This window comes from Pelmatolapia mariae, linkage group LG4, assembly GCF_036321145.2.
Source record: "Pelmatolapia mariae isolate MD_Pm_ZW linkage group LG4, Pm_UMD_F_2, whole genome shotgun sequence".
NCBI lineage: Eukaryota > Metazoa > Chordata > Actinopteri > Cichliformes > Cichlidae > Pelmatolapia > Pelmatolapia mariae.
In genome coordinates this window covers 12,881,231-12,904,296 of record NC_086230.1, presented here as the reverse complement: position 1 = coordinate 12,904,296, position 23,066 = coordinate 12,881,231, and the positions used below count along the sequence as shown (strand labels likewise).

The 23,066-nt window shown below is 39.4% G+C and overlaps 1 protein-coding gene across 5 annotated transcripts; it reads right to left on the bottom strand.

Annotated features, from left to right (window-relative positions):
- Positions 1-4,364: 4,364 nt before the first annotated feature.
- On the bottom strand, positions 4,365-21,287 carry LOC134626034 (NACHT, LRR and PYD domains-containing protein 12-like). Of its 5 annotated transcripts, none has more exons than XM_063471502.1 (12): positions 21,216-21,287; positions 20,737-21,023; positions 20,575-20,612; positions 20,223-20,459; positions 17,874-19,734; positions 10,687-10,869; positions 9,553-9,720; positions 7,781-7,954; positions 7,087-7,260; positions 5,941-6,114; positions 5,756-5,805; positions 4,365-5,232 (listed from the first exon to the last, which is right to left on the bottom strand). In XM_063471502.1, exons 2-12 carry the CDS (start codon positions 20,976-20,978, stop codon positions 4,694-4,696), a joined length of 3,840 nt encoding a protein of 1,279 aa, XP_063327572.1. In that variant the 5' UTR covers positions 20,979-21,023; positions 21,216-21,287; the 3' UTR covers positions 4,365-4,693. The 5 variants fall into 5 exon arrangements, with proteins under 5 accessions (XP_063327572.1, XP_063327576.1, XP_063327574.1 ...); XM_063471506.1 differs by having other exon boundaries at positions 17,874-19,731; XM_063471504.1 differs by having other exon boundaries at positions 20,737-21,105; positions 21,216-21,282.
- Positions 21,288-23,066: the final 1,779 nt, after the last annotated feature.

Here is a 23,066-nt window from a genome sequence, read left to right as displayed (position 1 = left end):
TGTTGTTAACCTTCCTATTCACGGTTGTCCAGTCCTGTTTCCTCCCTTATACAGGGGTAGAAGAGCTTCTCTGTCTCGTAGGAAGTGAAGGCCAGTCGGTTTCAGAGATTTCAGCTCTCTGTACTCTGCCTGTGATACGTCCTCCCCCTTCCAGGAGACATGATTTATGTCTTGGTTTTGCACCAGGACAGTCCAAGGGGGATTATCGCTTGATGATTTATAATAATGCACAGAGTCTACTTTCTTGGTCATGTTATCTGTGCTCCTTAGCTGTGTACTAGCTTGCTCATCGCCATTGCTTTGAATCAAAGGCAAGGTTGTTTCATTTCCACACAGTCCATTTACCTCCACATTTACTTCTAAGCGATGAATTTTTGTCTCCAGTACTGCAATCTTCTGCAGGAGTTTGTGGTAGTCATCCGTGGAGAGGGAAGGCATCTTGTTGCTAGTTAGCCTAGCGGTTAGCACCTTTCCAGGCTATTGAGGCTGTTCGGAGTCCAGACGCTGTAATCAGGCTTCAGCTTGTCTAGGCCACAGACACACGGAGCGCTGAGGATAAGGTAACTAAAAATGTTGCTGTTTCTGTTAAGAACACTTTAGTCCTAATGATCTATAAGTGTCCAGAAGCTCTCGCAGGTAAGCTCATACAGAAAAAAGGGAAAAAATCAGCATAAAAATCAATAAAAATCAATAAAAGAAGCAAAGCATTTGAAGAGCAAATGCTTTTGTGAGAGGAAGCGTCCACACTCACAAAAGGGGGCAACAAGCCACCAAGTACTGAACAGAAAATATTAAATAAAAGGTTGCAAAACTTAAAAAGCATGACCAACTCTGTCATTTGTAAAGCATTTAAATGTGAGCATTATTGCACATATATTGAGTTTAGGAGTGAGACCCAGGCCACAGCATTTAGTCCTGTGGCAAATGGTTGCCTGCTCTATCTGTGAGCTAAACCAGCATTCCTTTATGAAATATGTTTGAAAAAAAAAAAAAAATATATATATATATATATATATATACATATATATATAGATAGATAGATATATATTAGGGGTGCAACGATACTCCTATCGATATTGAACCGTTCGATACAGTGCTTTCGGTTCGGTACGCATGTGTATCGAACAATACAAAATTTTAAATTTATTTTATCAACTTTTCTTCTGACGATGCTGTCTGTGTTGAGAGCTCAGTGGATCTGCGTTCGACTACTCCGCCTAGGCTGCACTGTCGAGCGCAGATCCACTGAGCGCAGCGCAAGCTAGCAAGACAGAAGCTAAGCTCGTTGCAACATGGCAAATTGAACCTCCCCCACCCTCATTCAGATCTGGCCTTTGGAACTATTTTGGTCTTCATGTGAAGTATGACCCTGAAGGTAAGCGCATCATGGACAAAAGTAAAACAGTATGTCGGATGTGCCACGCAATGCTCAATTATGTAATTATGTAATTATGTAATTGGGTGGGAACTACTGCGTTAGCGCAGTTTGCTCCTTAACGTGTTGACGCCGTCCAGCCCCACGCACGGGGCGATCCGCGGTAGCTCGTTAACGGAGATTTGCCGTGTTGTGGCGTTAACGTCATTTCAACGAGATTAACGCTGACAGCACTAGTGGGAACACAATGAATATGACTGCACATTTACTCCAACATCATCCTAGTGCAAAGACAAGTGGAAGCAGACAAAAACAACAAGCACGCATGCTACAAACTTTACCCGTGTCATTTAGACAGCCGTTAGCACATGATTCTCCTTATGGGGACCTGATATGTTTAATATGCTGCTGAGAATATAGCCCAGAAGAAGCGTATAGTATAGCTTTTATTTTGGAAAGAGCCATTTCTCTGTAATAAACTCTCTTTTCCAAAGATGAGGGATTTCTCCATCAGATATTTATTTTTTTATTACTTTGTCGTTTCAGCAACATTAGATTTAAAAACTGTACTTTTGAGTTAAAATATATATTTATAATTTTAATAAATGACAAATTAAAAAAGCATGAACATTTTTTTGTATCGAAAAAATATCGAACCGTGACACCAAAGTATCGAACCGAACCGTGAATTTGTGTATCGTTGCACCCCTAATATATATATATATATATATATATATATATATATATCTTTTTTTCTTACCTTTGTGTCCTGTAAATGCTGCAATGAAACAGCCATGTTGCATTCTGAAGCTGTGGCTGGATTTAAAAAAAAAAAAAAAGCAAGACAGGAAGTGAACAGTTGTCAGGCTGAGCGGATACATCAGAATTTTATATATATGTAGCTCACTTCCGCTCTGTAAGTGACTGGTGTCTCACTTCCGCTCTGTGAGTGACTGGTGTCTCACTTCCGCTCTGTGAGTGACTGGTGTGAGGTGGAAAAAAAGTGTGTGCATTTTGTATAATTTTCATAAGCTTTATTATTTGTTTGAAGTGAACTAAATAATAAATTGAAATTATGCATAAGAACATTCATGGTAAGGTGTAATATGACATGATGAACAACAGATTACTTCCACTTTCACTAGTATGTAATAAAGTTATATACAATTAAATATCCTGTGCACTGAAGTCAGGGTTGAGCATTTTTTTTGTTTTTGTCAAAGCCCCAGGGTTCATCTGTCATGGTGGCCTAGCAATATCGATTCACAAAGTACTACTGGTGACACTGCTGATGACTTGTGACTCTTCTTATGCATCCACTTATTATTTTACCACTGTGCTTTTCTTTCAGTCTTTTCCTCTTGTGACACTGCTGGGTGGTATAAGGCACATCTGTCAGTGAAGCTCCTGGAAGTCAGTGAGAAACCACAGGATGTTTTTTTTTACTCTGCAAATTTAATTTGTTAGTGTCTGGTGTATTTTACTAATAGATATGGAAGTGGTGGATAAAAATTTTTATCATGTAGTTTTGTAACTTTTTTTCTGCTAAAGCATGTTGCTGTGTCTTTGTACTCTGCACCTGTATCCTGAACTCACATTTAACAATACAAACTAAAGTCTATTGAAGTCTGTTTACTTCTTTTCATGTAAATGAACTTTGTCACAAATGAAATTTCTCAGTTCGTGATATTGATTCTCATTAATGTGTTATATGTACACAGTTCACAGCAAAATTTCCCATCAGCAGTTAACAGTATTAGTTAACCTGCTGGTATGTATGTGGTGGGACGTGGTTTGCGGTGCAGTGCAGGGAAGGTGGACGCACCCACTCTGCATCCGCAATCACACCCACTGGCTACAAGAAGGGGAATTAGGGTTGTGTTTGGGTTGGTGTTGTGGTGTGATGCATCTGCAGCTGAGAGCTGAGAGCTGCAGCCAAACTAATAAAGATGGCCCAAAACCTTGATCTGTGGACTCGCCGTGTCTCATTCACACCACAATGTATTTAAATAATAGCTAGCAACCCAATCACGAATCTCAATGTTTGTCATGCTTGCACATTATTATCAGTGTGAGCAAACAAGCTAATACAATATTTAATAAACAGAGATTTGTTTGTGACTCTTCTAACTGTAACTACTACTATTAGAAATATTACTATTTTTTAAAAATAGCTAGGTTAACTGCACATAAACTGTCATTAGCCTTCAGCTTGGTTGGCTAGCTACAGCTGCAGGGAAAACTCATCCATCCAATCTCTTCTATTTATCCAATTCAGGGTTGTGGAGCGGCTGAAGCCCATCTTAACTGCCATAAGACAAGAGGCAGGGTACAGCCTGGACAGGTCACCAGTTTATCACAGGGCTAGCACAGCGACTCAGACAACTATTTGCACCTGTATTCACACCTATATCCAATTTAGACTCACCAATTAACCTAACTACACTAACAAACTATTGAAAAGATGGGAAAACCCTTTTTTACTTTTCATGCCATAATATTTGACAGACTTACAGTGTCATGACCAGAGCTTTGGTAAAAAGATGGTCTGACTGAATTTGAGGGGTATGGCATTCTAGAATGAAAATGACTGGTCAAATCCTGAAAGACATAACAAAGGGTGATTGGTTTTTATAATTCATGGTGGTGGACGACTATATAATTGTGGTTGAATTTTGGTCATAATAAGGAAAGTTATCGGCTCTAACGTGGATTTACGTCTTTTGCTGTCACCCACGGGCATGCTTACTGTTGTACAGGAAATCTGATGTGTACAAAATAACCAGGAATGGAGATAAGACCGTCCCCTTTGGTCCCCCAGTGTTACTAAACACCACATCACATCACTCTTACAATGTGCCAGTAGGTTGAAGTCAACCTGACAGTCTTCATTTTTGGTGAAACTGCATTCTCCACTGTTTGGAGAGATTATTATTACATATTACATTTCTGCAACAACTTTTAAGATAATACATTTATTTATACAGCACCTTTCAAAAAATTTTACAACACAGCACAGCTGAAACATTAAAAATGAATGTATAATAAAAGTCATGTTTAACATTTTACACAATGTACAGTCAACGCAGTTGGGATAAACATATACTACTGTCTTTGATAGGTCGTTAGAGTCCCACACATTTGGTCTGGCAAATTTCTGAAGTCTGCTAAAAAGTGAGCCCACATTTTTAGTGTTGTTGAAGGCATGCAAGACATGAAACCATGTCTTTATTATATGCAACTGAGCATGACATAAGATAAAGAGATATCATAAACCTTCCAATCCAGTTTTTTTTCCTGAATAATCTTTCTTTCCTTTCATCTAAAATTTTCTCCTTTTCTTTGTTTACAAAGATAAATTGATCCCGACTGATCCAGATAGAAACCAGGATGGAGTGGTTCAGTGAAAGTTGTGTGTACGGTGTAGAGATGAGTAACTGTGTCAGCAGAGACTTCAAAGAAGGACAAAATACCTGCCGGCCAGTCCAGATACATCCCTATGGTACACCTCAGTGGTGTACTTTTCAAAAATGTTAAACAGGTGTTGTTATGACTAAAAACATCATCATTCATCCAGCACCAAGACTTTTCATTTTTTCCAAAAGAAAATTCAGAGGAAGAGTCTCCCACCCGGTCAATACTTTTATATGCCACTCCAACATCAGCCCATAAACACTCAACCTCCCAGTAATGGCGACCTGTCAGACCTTCTTCACAGAGAACCTGATCAAGAGCAAATCTGTCTGGATGATCAGGATATGGTTGCTTCTCTTGAACATATTCTGCCATTTTGTTCTCCTTGGTTAAAATAATATTCACACCTGCTGTGTTGGGATCAAGTGTTAGGTCACAGTCATCTGCAATCAAAACAGTAGAAAAACGTTAACTGTTTGTGCCATTCTTGATCTCAGATGATGTTGCTATGAAGCTTAAAACAAAGGTGGTTTAGTTAGTATTTACAGATACCACCAAATAACTGCATGTACATTGTGTCCGTAAACAACAGACACACAACACACTTTGATTTAAGATTAAATGTTGCTCCATTGCTCGGTCAATGTGGACTCCATCTTAGTGTATTGTGCATCATAATTTCTAATTTGTTTATGACTTTAAACCAACTAATCATTTATCTTTTGAGATATAAAATAAAATTTGAAGCCAGCAAATTCAGTGTTTTTGTCTGCTATTTATGTTCTCTATCAGGACACCTTGTTGATAATTCTCATTCAGTAGTAAACACTAATAAATCCAACTGATTTTTCTTCTTTTTCAAAAAACCCCCCTGATTTAAAACAATTTTTTATATTTCAAAATATAGATTACAACCTGCATGCAAATCACATCACATGCAGTGTTTCTTGAACATATTTTTCTTACACTGTCTCAGTAGCTTCAGATCGACCCAACATTCTTCATTGTGGTCCACACTAATGGGAAAAATAAACAAAGGCACTGTTGTTTACGAAGAACAATAATAGATCTTGCAATATTAAAATGACTGAAAAACTGATAATAAATTAAGCATAAAGCATTCTTTTTAAGACAGGATTTTTTTTCCATACTTGACATTTTCCAGACTGCAGCATGTATCTCTCTTTTTTTCATTTAGCAGCTTGACTACTTCTTCACTGAGGTTATTAAAGCTGAGGTCCAGGTCTTTGAGGCTGCAGTAGTTCGAGTCAAGAGCTGAGACCAACGAGGAGCCTCCACGTTGTGTCACTTTACAAAATGACAGCCTACAGAAATCAAACAGTGGGTGTGGTAGATGATATTATCAGGACCAATTTTAATTTGTGCATATATACCTCACAAACTAAATTCATACGTAATCATATGATTATTTCAGAGATTAAAACAAAAAAAAATCATCCATTGAAAGTAACAAAGGGACTTGGTGGTGGTTATATATAAATATCTCAAGCATATTAAATGTACAAATTATTCCAAGGTATTGCAACTGCACTATAACAGACCATCTCTTAAACTGTCTGAAAAATGTTGAATTCAGTAAGACTTTTGTTATACTGCAAGAGGGTCCATGTACACTGGAGAAAATAATTATTTGATCCCTTGCTAAATTGATGTTTTGTCAATTTTTGAAGTTTTTACAAAGAAATGAACAGTCTCTAATTTTATGGTAGTTTCATTTTAATGGAATTAGTTTTATTTTCTGTAGGATTAAGGCTACTCTGTGATCTTAATGTGATTATTATTTTCTTCTTTAGCCACTCTTGTTTCCATGGCAGTATGTTTTGGGTCATTGTTCTGCTGGAAGACTGATTCGCGAACCATGTTCAGTGTTCTAGCTGAGTGACAGAGGTTCTTGTCCAAGGTTGGAATGGAATAAACTGATTCTGTGGATAGGTGTGCTTTATACAGATAATAAGTTGAGGTCAGGAGTATCTGTAATTGGCTGATTGATTGACTGTAATCTGCTAATTTGTGGGAGCCAGAATTCTGGTTAGGCAGTAGTGGATCAAAAAGTTCTTTTAGTCCATGACATGCAAATCAATTCATAACTTTTATGAAACATACTTTTCTTCTGGATTTTTGATTTATATTCTGTCTCTTTCAGTAAAAATGGGACTACCATAAAATCTGGAGACTGTTAATTTGTTTGTAAATGAGCAAACTTACAAATTGAGCAGGAGATCGATTATTTACTTCCCTTATAGGAGGTTTATTGTGATAACATCATGTGAACTGACCTTAGTGTTTTTAATCCACAGTGTGGTTTTGTCAGTGCATTACACAGTGCTATCACCCCTGAATCCTGCAGGTCATTATAACTCAGGTCCAGGTCTTTCAGGTGGGAAGCTCTGAAGCTGAGCACAGAAGCCAGTGTCTCACAGCTTTTCTCGGTGAGTTTGTTGTGACTGAGACTGAATGAAAAAATGCAGGAAAATAATTTTAGCTTAATAATATAGGAAATTGCACATTTGAAAAATATTAAAAACTAATTATTTTATAACATATATAAGCACTAAAAATGAAAAATAATAACAGGTTTTTTTCATCTGAAGAAAATAATTAAGTTTTGTGCAAGAGGAAGTAAAATAGTATAATAGAATTAACCAAGTGCAAAGGTTAAAATATCAATACTACAGTCTAAATATCAGGAGAGCACATCAATATGCTTTCAGATGTGTGGCTACATGTTGGTGACCTTTTCCTGTGCAAGGTCTTTGTTTGAACTCATGTTTGAAGATGGCCAGTTAGAATACCATAATAGCTGTCAAATATGTGCGTATATCTAAAAGAAATCAAATAGCACTCTCTCCCTGCTGACTGCTAAAATAAACTTGAGGTGGGAGGTTTCTCTTCTATGTAAAGCTCTAAAATGTAACAGGAATTTTTCAGTTTGTACTTAAAAGTTGTTGTTGTTTTAATGCAGTGTTGTACCTTAATGCCTCCAATCTACAGTTTGTGTTCTTCAGCCCATCAGAGAGGCTCTCCATTTCTGAGTCTTTTAAATCAGTGTAGCTTAGTTCCAGTTCTTTCAGGTAACAGGTGCTGGATGTGAATGCTGTTACTAACTTCTCACAGATTTCTGCAATCCTACAATTTCGGTTCAGTCTTTTGATACAGAGGATAAAACAGCATTAGATTAGATAGATATACATAGATACAGTAAATCATCCACTTTTACAAAAATCGGCTGTTACTCTTATGCAATGAGGCCAATGAAGGCTGTTATTTGAAACAGAAAAAAGTCTTGGAAGAAATGGGTAGTCTATTCAAGACAATTTTACACCGTAGAGAAGAATTTGACTCAGCTGTTAATATGGTTAAAAAAAAAAAGCCCATGTACAGCCCAAAATGCCTGTTATAATTCATTGTCCCTGCCAGTAACATAATAAGGTCATCTGTGCTGTGTAACTATTGATTGACCCACATCTCTACAAGTCCTGTGTTGTTTTACAACATAGACTGCATGCTCTAACAAGTGATTCATTCAGTTAATTACAGTCAAGGCAGACTTTTTCACACAGAAGTCTGGCTGCTCCTATGTACTTGCCATTAGCCGCAAAGCCAACAAGTAACAACCGTAGTATTTCTTTTTAAGTCCACTCTGTGTTAAAGTGCTGTAGCAGGATGTCACATGACTACAGTTACACAAGTTAACAGAAGTTGTGGTTTCTTTTTGGTCAGTTCACTCAGTGCAATACATGAGTGTGTTCTTACAGGACCAAGCTGATGTAAACACTACAAGGAAGAACAATGAAATCTGGGCATGCATGAAAGGCTCAACCTCTCCCAAAGTGTATCTGGCAAATTGTTTCCTCGCAAAGTGGGAGCATCCCCTTTGCTCTCCTTATCATTCATGTTGTTTTTGGACCTAGAGAATATGGAGCAAGTAGAGCTAGCTAACATTAATCCTATGGATGAAACATTGACTTTTCAGCTACAAACCCGATGTGCTCAGTAAGCAATTCTAGTTGGGACGTCTGGAGGACCACCTATTTTATCCCCTGGATGTCTATTCCAGTGGTAAAACCCACAGAAAAGGCATGGCCAAGATAGTAGTGGCTAAGAGTCACCTGTGGTTCTTCAAAGTCACTAAAATCAGCTTTGTGTAGATTAGTTCCACCACATCTACATGTCTAAATGCACTAAGTTGCCTGATTAGATATGAAGCCAAACATGCAGCAGTTGAAAAGGTGTACCTAATAAAGTGGCCAATGAGTGTATATGCATTTAAGTGGCACATATTTTATGCTTAGTGTCAGAAGGGAGATGTTCCTTTTGAACATTTCAACATCAACATTTTTAATTTCCCTCTGAAATTACTGGTCAAAGGTTTCTTGTTTTCCACTCTTTAAATCATTTCAGGTTGTCATTTGGCTGTAATAGGATAGGCTCTTACCCATTCATGAAATTTTTGACGCAAAAACCACCGCACAAAAGAATAAAGAATAAAACAATGGTTGCATCAGTTTTGCCAGTGCAAAATCATATGCATTCTTTGTATTGACCAAACATGGAAAGGGCACTTTTTTGTTGTTGTTAGTGGGCTTACCCACACACATTCATGAAAGATTATTGCCTAGACATCCAAGCAGGACTGAAAGCCAATAATGGTATAAATAACTTCTGATCAAAGCCGTGTCATCTCAGGCTATAATGCTAAGTCCCAGATAAGGAATAACATCTAAATAACATCTAACACTGACCTGAGGTTCTCCAGGTTAGTGCAGCCCAGTCCGGTGGAGAGCACAGAGAGTAATGAGTCCCTCAGTATGTTGTCACTCAACTCCAGTTCTTTTAAATTTGAGATGATTGATTTGATGGCTGAAGCTAGATTTTCACACTGTGTTTCTGAAAGCCCGTTACCAGAAAGACTGCAAAAATAAAGGACCACAGTTGAAAAGTGGCAGATGAACACAGTCATGGAAAAAAAAAGTTTTCAAACTGTCATATAAAAAACAAAATACACAATAGCTTTTAGAACTACATTTAACAACAATAATTTGTAATTATTAAGTAAGTAATTGGTTTCTTTCCAATTTTATGAGTTCATCCAATCATTGTGGAGGAATTTTGGCCCACTCTTCTTTACATCATTACTTCTGTACATTAAGGTTTGTGGGTATTTGTTACTGCAAACACTCAAATTCTGTGGTCAAGCCACAAGCATTTGAGTCAGGTTGAAGTCTGGATTTTGACTGGACCACTGTAGCACCTTGATTCTGGGGGTGGGGTCATTGTCCTGTTGCATGAGTAATTTCAGCCAAACATTGCTGTCACATTACTTTAGAATTCTTGTGTTTTGTTCAGCTGCAACGCTGCTAAACGATGCTGCCATGTTCTTTTTAGAGAAGATCAGGCTTTTCCTGGCAGCACCCCCAAACATGCCTTTCTTTTTCACTCTTTCTAATTATAACTTTAATATTTAACAAGCGAACTGAGGCTTTTCCGAGTGCTGCTCTCGACATTTTTGCTGTTTCTCTGAGCATTGCAGTTTGACCTAGGGGTGAATTTCCTGGGATGTCTTTTTCACGTGATTGCATGTATACACTTAGAGATGGGAATTGAACCGGTTCTCCCAGAAGTTCAGTTTCATTGGAATTATTAATCTGCTTGCCTATCGATCCTGCCTATCAGTTCCACTTGCACAGAATAGATAAGAGAATCGATAAAAAATTGAATCGGTAAGTGATGTCGATAATGAAATTGGAACTTCTAAATTCTTATCTATTCCCATCCCTATATGCAATGCCTGCACAAAAAAAAAATCACATAATGAAATAATTTTGATTAAAACAAATGATAACAAAAAGCATCACAAAAATAATACTCTTACTAACCTAAGAGTTTTCAGTTTACACTGGCAATTCCTCAGTCCATCAATCAGTATCTCTGCACCTTCGTCATCTCTGCTGCAAAATGTATTATTGACCAGGTGCAGTTCAGTCAGCACAGAACGTGGCATACGAAGAGCTGAAACGATAGTTTTATATTCCCAAACAGAAAGATTCAAGCCTGAAATTCTGAAGAGATGAAAAAAAGATTATTCTTCAGTGTCTGATAATGTTTTAGAAGCATACAAATCATTTACTTGACTGAAATCACTGCAATAGGAGTGACAGCACCCATAACACTTCACAGCATGGCCTGAATAGGTTGGGGTTTTTTTCATTCTTTTTTCTTTTTTTTTCTCTTTTTTTTTTTTTAAATAAGTAGGCGTTTAATGTCACAATGTGAGATTAATCAGTTAACAGATAGAGTGCATGGAAAGGTCTGGTCTGGCAGATATGACACACTTCAGAGGTACATTAGGTTTAGTCCTACAGGCTGTATTTATTTCTTTCATGTCCTCATATAGCTCTGATTGGTAGGTCAGTACTTCAACTTGGTCTGCTCATGCCTTGTACTAGTTTTTCTTCAGCTCCCAGAGCTCTAGCATCAGCTATTATGTGAGCTGGAGCCAGTGGCTCACACTGATAGGGCTTCTGTACTTGTGGAGTTTATACTGGAGTCTGTACTGTGGTGGGAGTCAGTCATTTGTTTACATTAGCAAGCTTCATTCCTTTGCTAGCTAGTGTTGCAAAACATTGCTGCTGTGAAGCCTCAAACACTCTACAGTAAAATGGGATGGTTACTGAGCGACTGCACTGAATTCTTTGGGGTTTGCAAACTATTACAAGTAGCTGGAGCAACCAACTTGTTATCCAGTAAATTCAACCTCCCAGCAATGTGTTTCCAAATGTTACGGCCCTGGGCCTTGGAGGGAGTGAGACTGCCTTTTTTTTTGTTCATGCAAATCCAAGTGTGCTATGACTCGTGGGTGATTGGTTACTGGGAGACCCGTGCCAGCCTTCTTTTATGCAGATTAAAGACAAGTTGGTGGAGGCTGGTCTAATGCAAGTTCCTGATCTGCCTGAAATGCCTGTGGTCTCTGGTGAGCCTAGTCAAACTTCCTCATTTGAGGAGGACCATAAAGATGGTTCTGGTCATGACAGTGTGGGAGATGAGCGGGGGAAGACGCTGCGCATGCTCCCTCGCTATGATCCCCGTACCTCTGGAAGTTCAGAAGCGCAGGACGGGGCCCGGCTAAAGGTGCGACTGGCACGGCTCCAGTTGGAAGCTGAGGAGAAAGCTCAGGTCAGGCGAGCTCAATTAGAGCTTGAGATCAGAAGGCTGGAGGATAAAGCAGTGAGGCTGCGTAAACTGGAGCTGGAGTCTCAGCCACGAGCCTCATCTGTCTCCGCTGATTGTCCAGGTACCGCCCCGTGTCAACTACTCCTTTTGACATTAGTAAGTGCATTTCTTTAGTGCCCGCTTTTAAAGAGGCTGAGGTGGATTCTTATTTTGCAGCATTTGAGCGCATTGCTGGTGCTTTGCAGTGGCCTAGTGAGATCTGGCCCCTTTTACTCCAATGTAAACTGACTGGCAAAGCCCAGGAGGTGGTGGTCGCACTTCCTTTAAAGGACAGTTTAGAGTATTCCAGTGTTAAATCGGCTGTGTTGCAGGCCTATGAATTAGTCCCTGAAGCGTACAGACAGAAGTTTCGGCAACAGAGGAAACTTACCTCCCAAACTTATTTTTAAACTTATATTTTTCACTCTGTTGTATATAGCATTTGTATTCTATTTTTATCCTATTGTATATTTTATTCTATTTTATTCTACTGTATATAGTATTCTATTTTTATTCTATTCTGTACAGTTGTGTACTGTATTCATTCTTATTTTATTTTATTCTAATTGTCCTTCATAACTTTTGCACTGTCCACTTCCTGCTGTGACAAAACAAATTTCCCACGTGTGGGACTAATAAAGGTCATCTTATCTTATCTTATCTTATCTTATGTGGAGTTTGCCAGGGAAAAAGGGATCCTCTTTGACAAGTGGTGCTCTGCGTCAAAAGCCAATGATTATGATTCATTGCGTGAATTGATGTTGCTGGAGGACTTTAAAAAGTGCCTTCCAGAGAGTATAGTGTTATACTTGAATGAGCAGAAAGTAACCACTTGAGCGACTGCAGGGGGTTCTCGCAGATGAGTATGTGCTTACCCATAAGTCCTCTTTTCTGGTTAATGAGAAGTCACAGCTTAGTGCCGCGCAGCAGGCTCACACTGCTAAAACCTTAGGTTCTAAAGAGAGTCGTGAATGTTTCTACTGTTATAAACCGGGGCATGTCATTGCGGACTGTTTGACCCTAAAACGCAAAACGGTGAATTCTCAGCAACCCAAAGGTGTTGCCTTTGTGAAAACAGCGTCCCATCCTGAGGTGCTTGGTTGTGGTGGTAAGGTGCCAGACCCTTGTTTTGAACCATTCATCTTTAATGGTTTGGTATCACTAACTGATAAATCCACTGATCTGAAACCGGTGCGCATACTGAGAGACACCGGAGGGTCGCAGACTATAATCCTTTCTAGTGTTTTACCTTTCTCAGCGGACAGTTCATGTGGTTTTAATTTTGTACTGTGTGGAAAAGAGATGGGTTATGCTCCCAGATCAGTTCACCAGGTCTATATAAAATCAGAGCTCGTTACGGGATTTTTCCCCGTCGCAGTATGCCCAACCTTACCAATAGAGGGGGTGGCCACGTTGTTGGGAAATGATATTGCGGGCGGATTAGTGCGTCCTAGTCTGGAGGTTCTAGATAAGCCCCTCAGTTGTGATGCCCCTGTTGTTTCTGTGACCCCAAAGCTGTACCCAGCCTGTGTGGTTACTCGTGCACAATCCCGTAAAGATGGCGACATTACACTCGCTGATTCTGTGCTGATGACCTCATTTTCTGAGGAGGGTGCTGTGTTACCTAAAGAAAACAATGTTTTGTCTCCCCCAGACTTGGTGAACCCTGAGGAGCCTGGTCCATCTGTAAAAGATATCCCACTGCCTTTAACGAGAGAAAATCTGTCGGTAGCCCAGTTGGCTGATGAATCGCTGCAGCGATGTTGCCATGTGTGTCAACTTGCGAGTAAACCAAATCAGGTTATACCCCCTGCACCATTATGTCCCATCCCAGTAGTGGATCAACCATTCGATCACGTCATAGTAGACTGCGTAGGACCACTACCAAGAACAAAGTCGGGAAACCAATATTTACTCACCATTATGTGTGCAGCTACACGTTTCCCTGAGGCTGTTCCACTACACAAAATTACAGCAAAGTCGGTGGTGAGAGCCCTAACTAAGTTTTTTTCTGTATGTGGCCTGCCCAAAGTCATTCAAACAGATCAAGGTTCTAACTTCCAGTCTAAGTTATTCAAGGAAGTAGCTAAAAGCCTAAATATCAAGCAGGTTGTGTCCTCCGCCTATCACCCAGAATCCCAAGGAGCTTTAGAACATCAAACCTTAAAAGCCATGCTCCGCAAGTATTGTTTAGAGGCCAAAGTGAATTGGGATGAAGGGATTCCATTTGTGTTGTTTGCTGCTCGCGAAGCCATCCAAGAGTCACTCGGGTTCAGTCCCTCTGAATTAGTGTTTGGCCATACGCCTCGTGGCCCACTTAAAGCAATAAAAGAGGAACTTTTGATCCAGGAAGGGAGCCCTAGAGTGGGAGTGACAAAGTATGTGCAAGATTTTCGTGAGCGTTTGAGCCAGGCTAATGCTCTGGCTAAGCAGCACCTCGCTGTTTCACAAGGGAAAATGAAACACACTTATGATAAGGCTGCTGTCAAACGACAGTTACAGGTAGGAGATAAAGTACTTGTTCTCTTGCCTGTCCCCGGATCATCTCTCTCTGCTAAGTATGAGGGACCTTATGAGGTACGCAAAAGAGTAATAGAAACTGATTACATAATCGGCACGCCAAATCGAAGACGCAAAACCCGTGTTTGCCATATAAACATGTTAAAGTTATACCACTCCCGACCCCAACCAAAACCCACTGGGTGCTGTGCTCCTGTGGCCGTCTTCAGTCACTCAGAGGTAGAAGGCACAGACGAGGCTGATGGTTTAAAACTGAACTACTCCAGTTGTTCTAGGCCCCGCTTGCCTAACTCTGAAGTGTTAAAATCATTCCAGAGTCAGCTTGATCACCTGTCTCCCGAGCAACAAAAAGACGTAGCTAGTTTGGTCCATAAGTACCCCTGTTTATTTGGTGATGTGCCGACACGCACTACAGTGCTAAAACATGACACAGACGTCCAAAATGCAAAGCCCATCAAGCAACACCCTTATCGCGTAAATCCCATCAAACGCTTGTTGATGAAACAGGAAACTGAGTACCTGCTACGACACGGTTTGGCAGAGCCCAGTCAGAGCCCCTGGAGCTCACCATGCTTGCTAGAAGCAAAGCCAGATGGTTCACCTCGTTTTATCACTGACTTCCGTAAAGTAAACTCCGTTACTGTCCCTGACTCATACCCACTCCCTTGAATTGAGGATTGCATGGACAGTATTGGGACGGCCCAATATGTGACTAAATTAGACCTCCTCAAAGGTTATTGGCAGGTCCCCTTAACCAAGCGTGCTTCTACCATTTCAGCTTTTTGTAACGCCTGACACCTTTTTGCAGTACACTGTCATGGCATTTGGGATGTGTAATGCACCCGCGACGTTTCAGAGATTGGTGAATAAGGTCCTCTATGGCCTCTCCAACTGTAGTGCTTACCTAGATGATCTGGTAATATACACTAAAACATGGTCGGACCATTTGTACACTCTGCGCCAAGTATTCCACCATTTAGCTCAGGCCTCCTTAACCCTCAATCTAGCTAAATGTGAATTCGCTAAGGCCACAGTGACGTACTTGGGCAGAGAGGTGGGACGTGGGCAGGTGCGACCTCTTAACGCCAAGGTTGCAGTAATTATGGAGTATCCCACGCCTACTACCCGGCGGGAGTTGCACAGATTCCTGGGAATGGTGGGTTATTACAGGTACTTCTGCAAAAACTTCTCCAGCCGTTGACCAACCATTGGCTCTGTTGCTAGCACTTCCATGTTTACTTGGGGTCCGGCACATTACCCATTGCAGTGTACACTGATCATAATCCTCTTGTATTTCTTGCCCGGATGTTTAGCCACAATAAACGCCTCATGCGATGGGCCCTGCTGCTGCAAGAGTACAACTTAGAGATTTGGCATATAAAAGGAACAGAAAATGTACTTGCTGATGGCCTCTCCCGGTTGTGAGTATGACTTGTTTTATTTTCTGTCATGAACTGTGAAGTCTGTGTATACAAAACCTAGTTTTGTATTTTAAGGGGAGGGGTGTTACGGCCCTGGGCCTTGGAGGGAGTGAGACTGCGTTTTTTTGTTCATGCAAATCCAAGTGTGCTATGACTCGTGGGGGATTGGTTACTGGGAGACCCGTGCCAGCCTTCTTTTATGCAGATTAAAGTGTGCCAGACCACGTGGACGATTGGCTGCCTGGAGATCCCATGACACTCCAAGAGGAAATGACTGGCTGATTGTGTGCACCTGTGGGTATGAAAGGCTGAAGATCCCTCACACTGCGGGGACTGCTGCTCAGAAGTGAACATGCAGTGTCCTCCTCGTCTGCCTCGCGTTTGAACTTTGTTTACTAAACCTGTTCGCTGTGTTGCACTTTGTCTGTTAAACCTGGTATACAGCTGAACTTAGTTTCATTAGAGTTTTGTGATGCTGGCTTGCTTTAGTTAACCCTTAGCTTTTATTTTGTGCCGCCAGCTTGCCCTAGTTAACCCTTAGCTTTTACTCTTGACTGTTTTTTTCTTTATGTGTTAATTGTTTGCCCGTTGTGTTAATTGTTTGTCTGTTGAACAGTCCTGTCAGTTTTCCGTTTAAAGTTTGTAATAAAACCTGTTATTTTATTCAGTTTTTGTGTGGGGGCTTGTTTATGTTACTCCCCTCCTGTCGCCTAGCAGAGGGGGTCGTAACACCAAACAATCACAGTCTGACTTTGACCAGCTGTAGTCATTTTTAGACAGACAAGCTAAAGTTTGTAAATGTAAAAAGATGTATCAAGAAAGTTAGCGTGCACCAATGAGTGCAACTCTTCTGCTTCATTATTATCTCTCTAAGTAAAGATTTTAACTCCTACGAAGGTGAATTACTGAGGTTTGAGGTCAGCAATTTCCTGTAAATTGTGCTGAATTTAAGATGAAACGTGTGTCTTGTGTTTTTTGAAATGAGAGAGGGAAATGTTATCAGTACAATTGCGTAACTGGATGGCTCAAAGCTGTGAGCACAGTGCTAAAACTCAGGATGTGTTCTGTAACTCTTTATCTGGTCCTCACTCTGAGTGCTTGGAGCCTATGCCCACATATTCCTACAGTACAATAATACTGGTGTTTTACTGAAACAAAGCCAAACTCAATATGGAGGATAAGAGGAAAGGAAGCAGAGATTCATGTTACAAGACATATACAAGGTACCCATTTCTGCGTGTCTTTTCTCAGCAGTGCGTACACAGTGGTTTCCATGTTTCTTTATAACACATTGATGATGTTGATGATACCACGTCTGTCAAAAAGCAGCTCTTGATGGGACTATGTTAGTGTGCTAGACTAATGTTTGAATATTATAATGTGCAATATTGACTTCAAGTATTTATGGTTGTACACAGGCACATTTACACATATGGAACAGTAGCAGCATCTTCATTAACACACATCTCAGAATCTGATGGTAAATATTGTTATGTGTTGTTCTGCACATCGTAAAAGTCTGTTGTTACACACAGACTTCAGGTTCATGTAATGAAATAGTTTTTAACAAAACATATCTTTTCTGAATAAATCCTGCGCTCCACCTGAGTCTCAGTCCTCAGAACCATACAGCAACAATTTCAGGAGAAGAATTTACCCTTATTTCGAAACATTACAATTCTTCTTCAGTTTCCTTTCATTTTTTTTATTATATTTAATTTAAATTTACTGCTTTATTGTATTATTGTTGTTAGGACGTTACTTAGTCCCTTACGTTAAAGCTTACTGATAAGCTTGCTTATCAAGTTGACTGTTCATAGGAGCACAGGAGGAGGAACAATGCACTGCCCAAATATTGCAGTGCTCTCGAGTTGCTGAACTTAATAACATTCTTGCATAAAGCACCAACTCACCTTGCTTTTCTGCAGTTTCTCACAGCTGGAAGAAGTCTAAAGATACCTCTTCCTGATGGTCTGTATTTCTTGATATTGAATTCATCCAGAGGTGTGTTTGACATTAGAATCAAGTCAGCCAGAGCTGAACACTCAACAGGAGAGAGTGGTGATTCAGGAAAACAATTTGGTTTTAGATGTTTTCGTACTGAATCATGTAGGGAACTGTCTTTTAACTCAGTCAGGCAGTGGACAAGGTTTAGACATCTTTCAGCTGAGCAGTCATATAAATCTATATCTAAAAGACTTGACCGAATTTCTTCAATATTTGCAGAGTGTTCTTCAGTCTGTTGAATCAGACCTTGAAGCAGGTCTTGTGTTGATTGTAGAGACAAGCCAATAAGGAACCTGAGGAACATGTCCAGTTCTCCGGTCGTTCTAGGAGCCGAATTAGCTATTGTAACTTCAATCAGTTCGTTCAAAGGTAGATCCACTGGATCACTTTCCAAGATAGACTTGAGCTCTTCATCAGACCCTTTTAGCATGAAATCCTTGAGACTTTCAGAATCGATTTTTTTATTTGCAAAACTGTGATATACAAAGAGAGCAGCAAAATACTCTTGAACTGTCAGATGTACAAAGCAGTAAAGTTTCTTTGTGAAGAACACGCTCTCTTCTTTGAATATTGCTGTACACAACCCACAGTAAACTCCAGCTTTCCTTATATCTATGTCATACTTCTTCAGATCTTCAGCAGTGAATATGATCCGGCCTTTTTCCAGTTGTTCAAAAGCCAACCTGCCTAATTTCAAAATGAACTCTTCATTTGACTTAAAGAGCTCTGCTGTATCAGGCTCTTCCTGCTCGCCATACTTTTCATTAGCTATCGTCATCTGAATAAAGAGGAAGTTTGTGTACATCCCAGTAAGAGTTGTGGGTATTTTTTGGTTTTCATCTTTGGTGTTTTCCATTTTACGCATCAAATACTCAAAAACATGTACAGCAATCCAACAGAAGATAGGTATGTGACACATAATGTACAGGCTCCGTGACATTGTTATGTGTTCAATTATTTTTTCAGCGACTGCTTCGTCCTCAACTCTCTTTCTGAAGTACTCTATTTTTTGTGGATCATCAAATCCTCTGACCTCGGTCCACTGATCGACATACCTAATAGGGATGCGTCGAACTGCTCCTGGCCTTGAGGTAATCCAAACAAGTGCAGAGGGAAGAAGATGTTTCCTGATAAGGTTGGTCACCAGAGTGTCCACTGAGGACACTTTCATAGCATCATCCAGTATTGTGGTTTCTTTGAATTTCAGCTGAAGTTGACTTTCATCAAGACCATCAAAGATGAACAAAACTTTACGTTCAGCCAAAGCTCTCGCAACTGCTATGGTTTTAAGTTCTGGATGGAATGTTTTCACAAGATTCTCAAAGCTAATCTGATCATCTTGGACCAGATTTAGCTCCCTGAATGGAAACATAAAGATGAAGTCCAAGTCCTGATTGGCTTTTCCATCTGCCCAGTCAAGGATGAACTTCTTCACAGAGACAGTTTTTCCAATGCCAGCGATCCCCTTTGTCATCACAGTCTGAATTGCTTTCACTTCTTTGTCATCTTTCTCATGTTTAAAGATGTCATTAGAGTCGATTTTTGTACCCTCAAAAGTTTGATTTCTCGCTTTATCTTCAATCTCCCAGATCTCATGTTGTTTATTGACATGTTCACTCTCTCCTTGTATAACGTGAAGCTCTGTGTAAATTTTATCCAATGATTTTTCATCCTTACGAGACTTTCCAGTGCCTTCCAACTCCCACTGACACTTCTGCCTCAGATATTCTTTGTTCTTTTTGATGACCTCCTTGATGACATCTTCTGCTGTAGGTAAAGAGGAAAACCACTGATTTCAAAAGAAAGCATGTGTTTTCTATTGTCTTCTATTGTCTAGATAAAATATGGATATGAGATTTAAAAACCATTGCATTTTGTATTTATTTGCACTTTACACAAATTTGTGACATTATATTAATTGTATTTAATAATTGTACAGTGCACCTGGAAAGTATTAACAGTAGTTCACGTGTTTCACATTTCGTCCTATTCCAAAATAGATACTTTTTTTTTTTTGCTTTCTACGCAGAGAAGGATAAATAACAAAGTGAAAACTGTTTGGTTCACGTTCATATGAATGTATTAGAAAATTGGAAAAAAAATATTGTTTTTTAAGGTGAAAAATGAATTTAATCCATTTTGGCATAAGACTGTAACATGACAAAATGTCAAACGCTGTAAACTCTTTCCCTATGCACTGTACACATAGTTACCAAGCAACTGAAATATATGCTTTAAATAAAGACATCACATACTTTCACATGCCTGTGGCTCAATTTCTTTGAGGATTCCGTAGAAGGCAGATTTGACTTCTGGAGTAGTCAGTGAATTGTAGAGCTCCCTCATCTGATCCTGGCTCGTCCCAGCAGCTTTGATTTTGTTGTATATCTCTGGATGGATCATACCCCGCTGTCTCAATTCATCAGATATAGGCATCACCAAAGTGACGCTTTGAATGAGCTTAGAGCGGTTCTTGTCCACCAAGTCTGCATCTATAAAAAGGTTAAAAAAATTAAGACATGTTGTTTAGGACTTTAGAAGCTAAAGAATGAAAGCATGTGCATTTTATGATCAGAGTTAATCATAAAATTATAATTATTAACTTACCTTTCTTTTCTGTTACTGCTGAAGCAGACAGACAAGGACTAGAAAAAGGCAAAACTGCTTTAGCGATACATGGTTTATAATAAACCTTAGTAATTTATTTCATCTTTTACCTTAGAAATACTGATTGTATATTTATTTATAAGAAGATAATAAAGGTCTCACCTGAGGGCACTGAGTTCAGCAGTATCATTGTTGTTCTCACTGCAGTCATTTTTCCCTGAAATTTCTTGTGCATGTGTGCATGAAGGCTCCTCCCATGTTTCATTCACTGTGTTTCCCCCCCTCTGCTGTCCAACAGGGAGGAGTGAACTTTCCTCACTCTTCTCAGCAGTGGAAATGTTGTCTTGCTCACAACTGTTTTCTTCCTTTTTTGCACAGCAATGTGCAGACCATAGGCTCCCCATGATGTTATTTCTTCACTGTCAGCTCAGTGAGTCTGTCATTTGCATCTAAATATGAGTATTATTACATAGAAGTTCTGTTTTATTGCTACTGTCTTGAGCACAGCCAGACTTTCTTTTCCCTTTTCACCTAATGCAGAATTTATCATAGATATTTCAGTTTAATTAGAAAAATTTATTCTCTCTGTAAGATATTTGACCGAACTACTCGCTGTTCAAAATATGTTTATTTTTTCTTACCTTTGTGTCTGATTTTCAGTAGCTGCTGCAGTAAAACAGCCATGTTGCATTAAGATGTCTGTTGCTGGATCTAAACGATAGCAAGACAGGAAGTGAACCGTTGGCAGGATGGGTGGAAACGCCTGAATTCTCTCTCTCTCTCTCTCTCTCTCTCTCACTGTTTGTGAGTACTGCAAAAAAAAAAAAAAAGTACTGAAAACACTTTTAGATGGTTAGTGCTTTATGCTATTACACCATTACACTACAGATGCTCTGAAAATGATTTTTTATTAATCAACTGATATATTTCAAAATGCTTAACTTTGTATAGACACGACAAGAATAACACCAAGGCTGTTCTTTTTAGGAGGTTAGACTGTTAATTAGTAACTTGTTATGGTAAAGTGAAAGTATTCAGGACGGACTAACGCTTGCTCATTTTTTAGATAAACTTTATCAAAACTATTGTACACAGAGAGGAAATGTGCAGCTAAATAAATAAGCATTTAAACCATTTTCGAGCTGCTTATCTAAGGTTTGCACAATATCAGTGTAGCTGTACCTCTTGCAAATCTTCTGTACATATACAAAAAAATAATAAACTTATTCACAAAGTTTTTGCAACCTCCTAATGCAAAGTGCCAAATACTTACTTTGTATAAGTGTAGTCTCTCATTTTCAGCTGTTCAAGAAGAATCTTAGTCAGTTTAGCAATAAAACCAAATGTTATCCAAGGCAGACTACTTTATAGACTGCTATAAACTTTTATTATGACTTAGCTATTTGTTAAAGAGAAGCAGTTTGTAGTGGCCGGGTAAATAATTGCATAAAATGTGCTGTGGTGTGACTACTTTTAGATGGGGTGTGACTCTCTAAGCCTGAAACCTGGGAGAAATGAACAATGTTTCCATGACAATGCTTTAACATGAGTGCTGCACACAGATCTCGAACCCACCCAGCACCATAGATGATTTACACATTCTGCACAATTTCAAGGGCAGACATCTGAAGGCACATAATCCCTCCTACTTAAAACAAATATATTTAAAGAGGCTAAATTAGCACACAACCTAGGATTAACTGTAGATTTTTGGTTTCTAGCATGTATTTAGGAAAGTCTATAATACTCTACACTTTTACTTTTTAGGAACAAAGGGACTGAAGAAGTGGTCCACCATTCCACAAACCTTCACTATAAATTTTAAAGGAAGCATTTACTGTCTAATAACTCTCTTTGCACCACCTCTGCTTTCTTTTTCCATTTTATAAGCTCTCCCTTTTATTGAAATATAATCTGAGTCTGAATGGCAACATGGTAACAAATAAGTGGCTGCGGTTCAGGAATCCCGGGCTCATCCAGTCATGAGGAAGAAACCTTGGGCAAGAGTCCAGATGCATCAAACAGTTTGTCTGTGCTTGCCGGACCATGAAGTGCCTATATTGAATTTTTTCGAAAAGCACTTGTAAGAGTGCTTGAAAAACTGTATATAAGCAGCACAAACAATAAGCAGTCTAGTACACAACAGCAAGAAAGAAAAAACTCTTCAGGACATGGCAGATTTGTGAGATGAGGTGCGACTTATTTTATCAAGCTAGTAACTACTTTCCATCAACAATAGCTGTTCTCTAACGTACAACAATATCATTATTCTCTATGTGCAGATACAATATTTCAATACAAGAATTGGACCACACCCCTTAATCTTTGTATCCAGATGTATAAAATCAAGCACCTAGCCTTGCAGTCTGCTCTTACAAACGTTTGTGAAAGAATGGGTTGTTCTGAAAGCGTCACTGAACTTTTCACAGACAACTCAGTTTGTAATATTTCTTCCCTCCTAGATATTCCACAATTAACTGTAAGCAGGGGAA